This window comes from Uloborus diversus, chromosome 3 (genome assembly GCF_026930045.1).
Source record: "Uloborus diversus isolate 005 chromosome 3, Udiv.v.3.1, whole genome shotgun sequence".
NCBI classification, from domain to species: Eukaryota; Metazoa; Arthropoda; class Arachnida; order Araneae; family Uloboridae; genus Uloborus; species Uloborus diversus.
In genome coordinates this window covers 49,573,554-49,586,861 of record NC_072733.1, presented here as the reverse complement: position 1 = coordinate 49,586,861, position 13,308 = coordinate 49,573,554, and the positions used below count along the sequence as shown (strand labels likewise).

General features: G+C 36.4%; 1 protein-coding gene across 1 annotated transcript in view; it reads right to left on the bottom strand.

Moving 5' to 3' along the window:
- LOC129218354 (calpain-5-like) overlaps positions 1-13,308 on the bottom strand; it is a 137,119-nt gene that overhangs the window by 43,554 nt on the left and 80,257 nt on the right. The window contains exon 8 of the mRNA XM_054852598.1: positions 10,227-10,425. Within this exon, the coding sequence (XP_054708573.1) occupies positions 10,227-10,425 (199 nt within the window). The remainder of the gene's footprint in view (positions 1-10,226; positions 10,426-13,308) is intronic.

Sequence of the window (13,308 nt, the reverse complement as noted above, 5' to 3'; positions counted from 1 at the left end):
AATGTGAACCTTGTAAATTGGGTAAAAAGAGAAAATGCTCTTTTAGGTCTGTTCCTGAGCGTCGGTCACAAGTTCCTCTTGATCTAATTCACATGGATCTGGCCGGTCCTTTTCAGACTGAATCCTTAGGGGGGAAAAGATACATTTATTGTTTAATTGAAGATTTTTCTCGTAAATCTTTCGTATTTTTCTTAAAGAGTAAAGACGAGGCATTCAATGTTTTTTTGAATTTTCAGAAAAGAAATGAGAGGTTTCTTGATAGGAAAATTAAAGCTGTTTGTTCCGACAACGGGAGAGAATTCGTTAATGATAAATTTGAAAGTTATCTCACTAGTCAGGGAATAAAAATTGAGAGGACTAACACTTATACGCCTCAGCAAAATGCATTGTAGAGAGGTATAATCTCACGATTATGAATGGTGTTAGAGCAATGTTAAGAGATTCCGGGCTAGGAGAAGAATTTTGGGCAGAAGCAGCTATGTGCTTTAATTACGTAAGAAACAGGACCGTAGTCGGAAATGAAAAGAAAATCCCTTTTGAGCTTTGTGGGAATAAGCCTTCTGTTAGACATTTTAAAAGTATTTGGCTGTTTAGCCTACATAGGATTGCCAAAGTCTAAATTAAGGAAATTAGATATGAGAGCTAAAAAAGGGATAATGGTGGGATATGCCATTCGGACCCGAGGATACCGGATTTGGGATCCTAACACCAGAACTATAACAGAAACCATGAATGTTAACTTTAATGAGAATGTCAAATGAGGGGAATCGTTAAATAGATCCAAATCAGAAAGAAATTTTAATTTTATCAAACCTTCAAGTGAAATTGAGTTGGATCAAAGAATTAAGGAAAGTACTCAGGGATCTCCTTGTAATAAGGTTAAATGGATTAGGGAAGTGAAGAAGAGAAAAACGGGGAAGAAAAAAGATATCTATTATTACACAATCGCGGGGAATAAGAAAGTTCGATTGAGATCCCCAAAGGAAGTACTAAAATATTGTGATGACCACAAAATAGAATATGACCCCAAATTTTTTGACTTTTCTTCCAAAAATCCTGTAAGTGGGGAAGTTTCTAATGGAGATCAACCCCAAGAAGAAATTGTTACTTCTGATGAAAGTGAGGAAGAAGTCCCTGAGGCTAGTTTGGTTGAAGTATTAATTCCCAATTCCTATAAACAATGTTTATCCACCCCCGAGCTGAAGAACTGGAGACTTGCTATGGAAGATGAACTAGAAGTCATCGAACAGAGAGGTGTGTGGGAACTTGTACCTCCACCTAAGAATCAGCCCATTCTGGGAAACCGGTGGGTGTATGATTTGAAGAAAAATGATCGTGATGAGATTGTAAGATATAAGGCAAGACTTGTTGCAGGCGGAAATCGCCAGATCCCTGGCGAGTCCTATTCTGAAGTCTTCAGCCCGGTGGTGGAATTTTCTTTAGTAAGACTATTTTTCACAATTTTTGTATCTTTATTAAAATGGTGTCATTTTCAAATTGATATCAAGAATGCATATTTATATGCTGACCTGGAAGAAAATATTTTTATGAGGCAGCCAGAAGGTTTTATAAGTAAAATTCATCCTAACTATGTATGTAAACTTAAGAAATCCTTATATGGACTACACCAGTCCGGGAGAAATTGGTTTCATGAAATTGATAGTGTTCTCCAGCAATTCCAATTTAAAAGAATAATAGGATGTAATTGTGTTTACGTGAGGAACAGTGAAATTTTCCTGTTAATATATGTGGATGATATTTTGATATTTGCCAAGAATAAAAATTTAGTTAAAAATGTAATTGATGAAATTAAAACTGTATATGATATTAAAGAACTGGGGAAAACAAGAAAATTGTTGGGAATTGAATTTATTGAGAATGATGGTAAAATTTTCATTCACCAGATTTCTTATATTTCCAAAATTTTAAACCTTTTTTCTGAGTATAATATGCCTATATCTACCCTTCCAATTTCAAGAGGTACGGTTTTGTCCAAGGATGATTGTCCTAAGACCGAGTACGAAATCAAAGAGATGGAGAAACTCCCGTACAGGAATTTGCTAGGGTGCTTGGCTTACATTGCCGGAAAAACTCGTCCTGACATTTCATATGCAGTTAATATATTTTCACAATTCCAGGCTAATCCCGGTAAGAAACATTGGGATTTTCTTTTAAGACTATTAGGCTATCTGAAATACACCTGTAACTATAAATTTAATTTAAGTGCTATTAACAGTATTAGAATAAGAGGTTTTTCAGATTCTGATTATGCTGCAAATCGTGAGGATAGAGTATCAATGGGGGGTTCAATAGTTTGCATTGATAAAGTTCCGATAAGTTGGAGAACCTTTAAACACAAATGTGTCTCATTATCAACCATGGAAGCCGAATACATCTCATTGGGAGAAACGGCTAAAGAAATAGTCTGGTTGAAAAGAATAATTGATGAGATCAACAACTTAGGAATTGAAGGTTTTCAACTCGAAGAAACTGTAATCTTTTGTGATAACATTGCAACTATTGATTTTTCGAAATCCCCAATTGAAAACTCGAGAACTAAACACATAGATGTCAGATATCATTTTCTGAGAAATTTAATTGAACAAAAATTGTTTTCTATTGAATATGTTAGGACTAATGTAAACATAGCTGACATTTTCACGAAGCCATTATCTAAATATAGTCTAAACTCCTTATGCAGAATTATTTTTAATTGGGGGGTGGAATGTAAAAGTTAAATTTTTTTTCAAATTGTAAGCTCATGTGTATGTTTATATTGTATATAGTATTTAAATTGTATCATGTATGTAATTAATAAAAGGTCTCCAAGAGGGGGGAACATGTTGGGCTTAAAAGCCTTTATTCAGTATCTTGGAGCGCTTTTAATTTAATTACAAATGTTAAAGTATTTTTTGAAACTTACCTCCGATATGTTTTTGCCACTCCACGTCCTGTGTCCCAGCGGCGGATAACTGAAATTGATTCGGGCATGATCGTGCAACATCGGAATCATTCTATGACGTAACACCCGATGGTTGAGATGTTTTTGGCTACTTTGAGCCGAAAGAACGAATAGAAAGATTGTTAAATCACTTAATCAGGAATAGTTGAGATGTATATCTCCAATGCAAAGTAGGGTGTGTCATGGGATGACGTATCGCGGTCATGGAACGTATAAATAGATTGATCGAAATATTTTCAGTGCTCACTTGATTGTTTGTGTTTACTCCCCATTGGCATCTTGCCATTTCTGTTGACCAATCAGGGATTGGTCTTTGACGGTTTGGCAACCGTTCTTGGTTGTCGTTGATGGAAGTTGCGGCGTGCTCGAGCCATTGTTGATGCAACGTTTTTGAATTCAAGCAGGGCTTGAGATAAGTTTTACTCAGTGTTAATTGTTGTTTAAAATGTTTTAAATTACTCCTTTTTGTGGAGGGAAAATGTCACCATTGCTGAAGGTGTTCGCGGGAGATTATCAAAAGATGTAGTTCATTGCAAGTAGGCCTAATTCTTAAACTTGGCCTAAACCTGGATCGACTTACCGGTGCTCTTATGGTGGAATGGAACTGTCATCAGTTTGAAATCATCGATGTCCTACAGAGTGACCTTCCTGATTGGATTTCCTGGATGTTCCAACTATATTCCCTGAAGGTTCCGGTGGTATTCCAGTGTGTGCACAAGTTGGTGTTCCGTTATATGAAAAGGTTCTCCTAGAACCAAGCAAGCCTATCGGCCGGTGAATGATGGAACAGTTTGATGAATCTACAATTCGATTGCGCTTTGTCCAGAATTCTTCAGCAATGTAAACATGCGCATTTATCGCAGGAAGGTGACATTTTACAATTTTTCTAAAATGTTTCGCGTTTTTCTAAAAGTGTTTGTTTAACAATTTAACTTTGAAATTTCTGTGATAATTGGGGGGGTTTTCAATCTAAATTAATTTTGGTATTTAACAAATTTTTCTTGTTGTATACTGTGATATTTTTAATAAATGTAATTTATTTAAATTATTTTGAGTATGTTTTATTTCTTACTGGCAGACTGCACGGCTTTTTGATGTTGGGGTTCTGTAAACCTTTTATTTAGTTCTATGAACTTAAGGTAAAGACAAATTACCCAACAGACGATTGTCATCTGCGAAGATCTGTTCCCAGGTTTTGGGAGCAAGGATGTTTGGCTCCCTAACTCATGGAACCTCAATCCGATGGATTACTCGGTGTGGTGAATCTTAGAGGAAAAAATCTCGGGAAAACGATACACCACAGTCAGCATGCTCAAAACGGCTCTAAGGCGTGCCTGGAATGAGATAACAGTGGATGCTTGCGCAAGCATCGTCGGCAATTTCAGACTGCGGCTCCATAAATGTATTGAAGCTCAAGGAGCCAATTTTGAACAATTGTTATAAATTTTTTGTTTAATGTTATTATTATTGTTTCAATAAAGAGCTTTTATTGCTTTAACTTGTTAATTTGTTGAATTATGTGTTAGTTACAGCCTACTGAAATATCTAATAAAATTGTGGGAACTTTCTCCGTACCCTGTTTTTATTGAATCCTCCACGGCTGATGAGCTCTGGATTCATACTTTGTCTTTTTCTATTAAATAGCTGCTTGCAATTTTCTTTTTTCTCATCTATATTTTTTATATAAATTGTTTAATATTTGGTATTTGGCTTGCACATATTATATATATATATACAGGGTCCATTATGAAAGTAATGAGCATAATGTTATTGTGACGCGACGATAAATGGCAGCACGGTTAAACCGGCTGGGAAATGTGGTGCGGGATATGCCCTTTCAATGCATCCAGTCGTCAGTTGCTTTCGAGCAGTATGAGCGGAGATAAGTGCGTCCGCTTGAAGTATGTTTTCAACTTTTGTAACATAACGCAATGGAGCGTTCGCTTGAACAATGATATGCCATAAGGTTTTGCGTGAGGTTTGGAAAAAATGCAACCGAAACATTCCAGATGCTGCAAGAAGCCTTCAAGGACGATTGCATTTCAAGATCACAGTCTGGGAAGTGGCACAAGGCATTCAAAGAGAGCCAGGACGAGGTCGCCGACGAACCCCCGTTATGGATGTCCCCCCCCCCGGTGATCCCTCACCACCTTACAGTCCCTACTTAGCTTCATGTGACTTCTTTTTGTTTCCGCGACTCAAGAGAGAGAGAGAGAAGAAAGGAAAACATTGGGGAACCTTGGGAAACATCCAACACCATGTTACAATGTTCCTGAGAGGCATTCCCTTGGAAAAGTTTCAGGGTGCCTTTCAGGCGTAGCAAACACGTCTCCGCAAGTGTATTGATGCAGGAGGAATGTATTTTGAAGAATATTGAACATTTGTACAAATTACGATCAATAAATATATTTTGCCAGTAAATGCTCATTACTTTCATAATGAACCCAGTATATATATACTGTCGGACCTCGATATAAGGTCACTCCATGTGACTTCACAAAACTGACCTTATAAGTGGGGTGACCTTAAAACCGATCCATATATATATATTTATTGATAAATAAGGATGTATTTACAAGGATGTATACATTAATTCTTTTCAAAATTTAAGATGTCCAAAAACAACAGTTAATTAAATTATAATAGTTGAATTGATTTGAACCAATTGAAATTTTTTGAATTAATAAGAAATTTTGAAATGCTTTTTTAAAACTTACATTTAGAATAAAACTGCATTCAAATATGCTCAAGCAAAGAGCTGATGTGCAACTTACCTCGCTTAAAATTACATTAATACAGGACTGACGCGTTTTTTCCTTAGTTTAAGCACAATGGTTTCTAAGTATCTTCTGAAAATTTTCTTCGGCTTCTAATGACTGGTAAAAAATTGCGATATGTACACACTGAGTGCTCACGTTACTGCTTCATATTTTAGTATCACTGTCATAACACTCACTTTCCACTGTTAATTTACTACGTTAATAGGAAAAATGACTTTTCACTTTTTAAGGATTGTATATCACGTAAAATTCTTAGATGTGAATCGATTAGGCAATGAAATCATTTAAAGAAGTCAGACAAAAGTAACCTTATAAGCGATTAATGTATTATGACCTGACCATATATCCGATAATACATAACATAGAATTCCTATTCAGCAAGCCAGGACTTTAGAAAAGTGACCTTATATGCGAGGTGACCTTCTAAGTGGGAGACCATATATCAAGGTGTAACTGTATATATATATATATATATATATATATATATAAAGGATGTTTTTAGGAACTATGTATTTAATTTTTCTTATCACAGCGTTTTGAAAAAAAAAAATCATCAAATCTTTTTTTTTTCAAACATGCAGAATTTAAAAGTTTTAATTTCTTTATTGTTGATCAGCATCGTTGAGTACTACATTTATTGAAACAGGTTTTACAGGCATTTGAAAAAATAAGGGTTTTTCATTCACTGTGTATACTTTTCAATTCTTCCATCTTGTTCCTAATACTACGGGCATTTGTATAAAAAACCTTAAGTAAGCCCATCTTACTTTCATTTAATGCTGCACGACTATTTGAATCCCAACTGTTAAAATCTTTTCTCTTATTTGCCACCCTATTTCCGTTTCTACTAAAATCCCAATAGTTAGTACCCTTTCGAATTCTGCTCCTTAAACCATGCCCCTCATTCCAACTTAGTTTTCTGATTCTGAATCCTCTAAAACCAAACCACTAACCATTTTGACCCCTGTAGAGCTCAGATGCAGGCCATCCCTAGCAATCCAATCACGTTTACATTTACTTCACACATCAATAAACCTGATACTACGCTTTACGCAAATTTCCTTGAGTACCAGGTTCATACACCTAGCCCGTTGGTTTAACCAACTCCTATGCACTCCATATCTGGGAAGCAAACCAACCACTTGGACATTTGCCGAACAGTTGATTGCTTTGTCCAACAGGGAATCCCATTCCTTTGTAAACTCATCGTTGTTACTATGGCCAACATCGTTAGTTCCCACCCACAAAGTAACTACATCCTCTTTATTAAATACCCCCTTTTTTTCAGCAACCCTGTTTACATCTCTCACCCGAGCCCCTGACAAACAACATCTTGCCACCTTATGTCTAACTCTGCTGTTGAGTTTCCCACCTCACACACCATTGAATCTCCCAAAATTCCTCTTTGTCGGCCAGTTTTTTATCCGCTCCACCTAAAGTGACCACGTCGGCCGAGCTCTATTTGGAGTTGCAAGAAAATCCCATCTTTTTCTATTTTGATTAACCGAAGTGAATCAGCATGTGCAATATTGAATAAATTGTTTAAATTACTCTCAAATTCTACTTGGCGCAGCCTGAATACTTCTTGCAGTTTCTTTGCATTTTTTGTAAGTCTCTCTAAATTTGATACAGGTTTTTAAGTTTACTCACACAATTTTGCAACAATTTGATGGAAATGCGTGCCTTTTCCCAAAAGATGATGCATTCCCGAATAGCGAGATTTGCACTTTCACTGATAGTTAAATTTACTTCTCGAATGTCATAAAACAAAACAGACAGAACGTGGCCGTTAGAGGGAAGTTTCAAGCCCATAATTTGGTGTTTTACGCGACTCCTATTGAAAATATCTCTTTTTTCGAACTTTGCAATTCCACAGCCATGTTTCGTTCCCTATGGAAGGACTATACTGCGCTCGCTGACTGGAATGTATTCATACTGACACTTTTGACGGTTTGAAAACTGCCACGGATAAGTCCCCCCACCCTCCTCCGAACATATGTTTTTCTGTTTTCATTTGTTTTCTGTGCACTATTTACAGCTGCTTTGAGCTTCGCAAAGTATCGCGTCGCCAGCGTTCGCTTGCTTATGAATACACGTGCTATTTACACATTTAAGCCTTTAGGGGCAAGTCGGCAAGGTGTTACCTTACTTCAAATTCCATGAAACTTTTTTTACAACGGCTTTCATATAAAAGGAAAAAAATAAAAGGGTATGCGTTTAAAAAAAAAAAACTTTCATTTTTTGGGACACCCTAATATACACTGCTCGACATTGATAACACTGATCGAACTGATCGAAACTTTCGACACTGATCCGAAAATGCAACATCAAGAAGGAGCGTTTAGAAATTTATGCAAATTTTAGAGTAGACATACATCACAAAGTTATGCAAATGATGTGAATAGCGCAACTCTCTGATGCATGTGAAGTAAGATATAAGGGAAGGAACTTGCAGAATGGGCAATATTCGTGTCGTTATTTCTGACTGGAGAATTATCACAGAAATTTTGTTTTTGTCTTGGAGGATACGTGTAACACGAGAGAATGCCAGGCCGCCATCAACGAAGACACTTCCACCAGATAGACGATTTTACGAGGGGTATGGTGATCGGACTGTGATCTGGTCAAATCACAGCTGATACCCACATGGATGCCAGCATGGTGCATCGGCTGTGCCGAAGGTGGTTGGAACAACGAAATATGGTAAGGCTGAGGGGTGCAGGGGCAGTCAGAGCGACGTCAGAACGCGCGTATTTACGCATCCACTGACAAGCTGTAGCAGACCCACAAGTCACTTGTTCCTCGATTCTGCAGCAAGTGCAAGATACCCTGAATGTTCCCGTGTCAACCCAAACCATTTCCGGTCGTTTGGTCACACGTGGTCTGCAATCACGGCATCCGCTAAGAAGAATGCCATTGACTCCACAACAGCAACAAGCATGAGCTTTTGAATGATTTTTGTTCAGATTTTACGACAACCTCAAATCCAGGAAAAATTTTCACCACCGCACTTTTTCACTAGTTCACGCGCATGCTACACAAAATCCAACTAGCTCAAATTCACAAAAATACTTAAATATATTAACGGCCAAAAGTACTTTAAGCCCCTAAAATTTCAGGCTTTCAGTGTAATAAAATTTTCTGTAAACGCAGTCTAAATACCGTATATACTCGCGTATAAGTCGAGAAATTTTGTCCAAAAAATGAGATCAAAGGAAGGGGGGTCGACTTATACGCGGGTCAAATTTTCCGAAAATTTTTTTCCGATCAACGAGAGCTGGGAAGCTACGAGAAATGCCGATGTGCGGTTACAGGTAGTCGCTGATAAGTTGCTAGTGTGAAAAAGTAAACTTATTCAAAAATAATAACTAAAAAAACCTAAATAATACACATAAGTAAAGATAATTTTATTCCTCTTTATTAAGGATCAAATCAGCAATTAACAAATATCGTGAAACGTATTAAAATATTTATCGTCAACAGTCACGCCATTCAGACTGAGAGTGCGTTCGACGAGCACGACCGGGAGCGACCGGTTAGAACGCCGCGGTTAGTAACTGGTTACTTACCGGTTGACCGGTGAGGTTCGTCGAACGCATCCTTTGATATCATTGACGATTCTGCAGCCGCCGATGTATAGGATGACGCGGTGGTGACGGAAGCGGACTTTAATGAACTTTTTTTTGCGTCCGACTCGGAATCCGAGTTTGAAGGTTTTTATAAATGTTTTCCTATTTAATTTGTAAATAAATGTGTTCATTATTTTGAAATTTCTTTGAAAATAATTCGCGATGTTTTTGGAAAGTATGGGGGTCGACTTATACGCGGGTTTTAGATTTTTCTGGACTTTTTCTCTGAAAAAGGGGGGGGGTCGACTTATACGCGAGATCGACCTATACGCGAGTATATACGGTATTGCAATTTGGCACAAAAAGCTGATCTGCCACTTTGTATCATTTTTCGGAGATCCTAGATCCTCAGGATTTAGATCTAGGAAGCTGAAAATTTGCATAGGTAAGTTTCAAATGCATCTCTACAGGTCTATAAAATTTCATCGAAATCGGAGATGGTCGAGTGGGGACGATATGAAAAATTACGTCTGTTGACGTGAAATGACTCTGAAGAAAGTACTTTCGTTGTCTTCAGAGACTCAAGTTTATGAAGCCTATTACTCTATATATTCCTATTTTTACATGATGTGAATTAACCGCTGAATAATCAAAGAGTTCATTAAATCACAAAAAGAAGACTAATAAAAAAACAATTAATGGAATAAATATAAAATTTAAAACCTGCATTATACTTGCATCATGTTTCATAACTCTAGTTTTATAGAAGAAAAAATCTCCATAGACCTCCATATTCTCAGCTTGTTATGAGCTGATTCTTAACTACTTTTCAAAAACTAAAAACTTATGTTCTAATTTGCTATACACTCAATAAGTTAATAATGTTTAATTAGTTGCAACAGCATATATTTCTACCTGAGGGTTCAGAAGAAACGTGTCTCTGTGATTATAACAACCACCAGCTCTGTCAGTTTCAGAATTTGCAGGTCCAGTTGTCCATTGTCCAACAAAGCATGACTCATTCCATGTTTTATTAAAGCTAAACCATGATGTATTTACTAAGCGACAAATGGACAGGTCTGTAAAATATCTGCAAAAATCATCAAATGGCATCCTATGGGATAAAACAAAATTTAAAAGTTTATATGTTGTTTAAAAAGAGGCATAGCATTAACAAATACATACATACAAATTGCATTTCATTAGGGTGATTTGCCAGTAGTTGACCATTTAGTGGAAATTTCTACAAGTTCTATTTAATTTCACAGGAAAAAAAACTGGCAAAAAATTGAAAATTTTTCTGTGTGTCTACAAAACTATCAGGATCAACGGTTACTAATCATTTTTCTGTATTACTTACTATTTTTAAGCTATTTTGAATAGAAGTTAAAAAGGGAGATTTCGCCTGTAGTTGACCTGCGTCTGCCAGTAGTTGACTACTTTTTAAACAATGTAAAATCTGAAATCTACTATATTAAAATCGAACCGGATGCATGCCTGTATGTACTTATGTTCCCTTAAAGGTCGCCCTTGATTTGCCGTTGGGTAGATGACATCAACACAGATGTTACGTGACTTTGATGATGGTTAAACGACAGTGATGACTAATAGGTTAAAATGTCGTGAAAAATTTGTGATATTGGGTGCCAAAACTAAGTCACCAAAATATTTTGCCAGCTTTATATTATATCTTCAATTTCTTGCCAAGTCTATAGACTACAAACGCATATGACGTCATTGATATGTAAGACGACGAAGGCATCTCATGCAGAGAATCTAGCCATTCTAGACAGCTCGTATAATGCTTAAATATTTACTAAAAATAATGCAAGTGATCAGTGTAAGTACAGTAAACTCTCAATTATCTGCAGAATAGGGTGACATGGTAACCCCGGATAAATGAATTTCTCGGATAATCCGCAAAATAAATTAAAACCGATAGCCAAAAAAAGAATCAACTCGCACATACTTTTAAACTCTACCAGCAATAACCTATTAAATTTTTAAAAAGTCGCCAAATTTGGCACCAAAAATGAATTGCCAAAAATGATGCCAACTTAGCGATATCTCTTTAATGTCTGTCCATAGCAGCCACTCCAAGCAGATATGACGTCACCATCATGTGAATCGCCGCTGGACCCCAACGTTACCGTTGACCCGAATCTACTCGGCATAGCTGCCAGAATAATGCCTAAATATTATAACATTACTGTTAATTAACACTTAAATGAAAAATATTTAATAATTTATAGGGGTGTCGAAAAGTAAATTTACTTATATACGGAGTCCTAGCGGCCTATTTGCTGAACCTATCGAGCCAAAATTTTAGAATGGTTATTTGAAGAAATGCATTCGAGATTGATAATTTTAAACAAAGCACTGATCTCATGGCCATGGTTAAAGTGATAGAATCTCAAAATTTTCAAATGACAACACCCACTTTTTCGTTACGCTAATTGATCAGTGTATTGATGAGCCAGAAATTGCACTCGATCGATCGAAGTGGGAAGAAAATTGTTTGTTTGAAAATTTAAGCACTGAGACTGAAGAAAGACGCTTTCCACTCTGCATTTTACAAATTTATCCCTTAAGCTTTAAACATAGTGTTTAGTGGTTGGTGCTTCTACTACTGTCTTACCCTGTGAGTTATGCAAAATGCTCTTCTTATACACTGTCATTAGGATAAACAATTTTCATCTTTGCAGTTTTTGTCACACGCCACTCATTGCAACATAATTTGAGGTTTTTTAATACGCGGATCAATTTGCGCAAGAAAAATGTGGATGTTGCAATTCGAAATTTCCGAAATTAGTTTACTATAACAAAATCTGTGTTAGAACTATGTTGTTTAAAATTTTCGCAATTAGGAGAGCATCTGTTCAAATAACCGTAACACAAATTTTGGTTCTATTGGTTCAGCGGACAGGCGACTAGTCAATCACTTGCAAAAATCCTTTTTTTTTTGAACAAAAGTAGCATTATAGTTTATCTTAAGCTAAAAAATGTTTGTAATCACTTTGGGTTCGAGAAAAAAGCTTTAAAACCAGCATAAGTTCATTACTTGACAGTTCTGGTCAGCTACTGGCATTAATTGCATTTTAGATAACCAGTAGTTGACCACCCCTCAATCCCAGCACAAATGACTAGTAAAATGATGCAATTTTTTAATTTACTTAGTATAAACATGGATGATCAGCATTATCAGTAAATTAACCTGAAGAATAAAATTTAACGTCAAGAAATACAATTAAACATTTTATCTCATGACAATTCTCACTAGTAAGAAAAGTAATTTTCTTGAAATATTTTATGTGTCTCTGTAATTGTACCATCCTAACCTCCATTCAAAACTTTAGTTACAACTATAAATTATAAGGGAACACTGCATGGGGTGCTATAAATTAGTTCCAGCAATCAGATTAAAAATATCTACTTATTTATTCTTGCTTTGTACATATTAGTGCTCCAATGGTTAACTACAAGCAGGTGGTCAACCACTGACAAATCAGCCTACTTTTCAGGGGCGTAGCTAAGGGGGGGGTTTTGGGGACAACCCCCCCCCCCGAAACGTTAGTCTCTCAAAAAAAAGAGAGAAAAAGAGGGAAGAAAAAGAAAAAAAGAAGAAAAAGAAAAAAAATCAATATAACTTTTTTCTGTGTAACAAAGGTGAAAAATTCACTTCGCTCCCCCCCCCCCCCCCCAATGCCATTGAAAATCTGCTCCACGAGTGACCCTCAAGTATAAAGACGCCTCCCTCTTCTGCAACAATTTTTTGATAATTGAGTGAAATTTCACACTTCGCTTTAGAAATGAGATTGTTTGTTAAATCCACGTATAGGCAGCCTTTCTTTGTCATAGATTCTGCAAATTGTTAAATATGTTTAATTTTATGAGCTGCGCAGTGGGAATATTGCATACAGTCGAATCTGTATATTTCGAATTTCACATTTAAAAAAATCGAGATAAAGAGGTTTTGAATTACGGAGGCTTTAGGAAA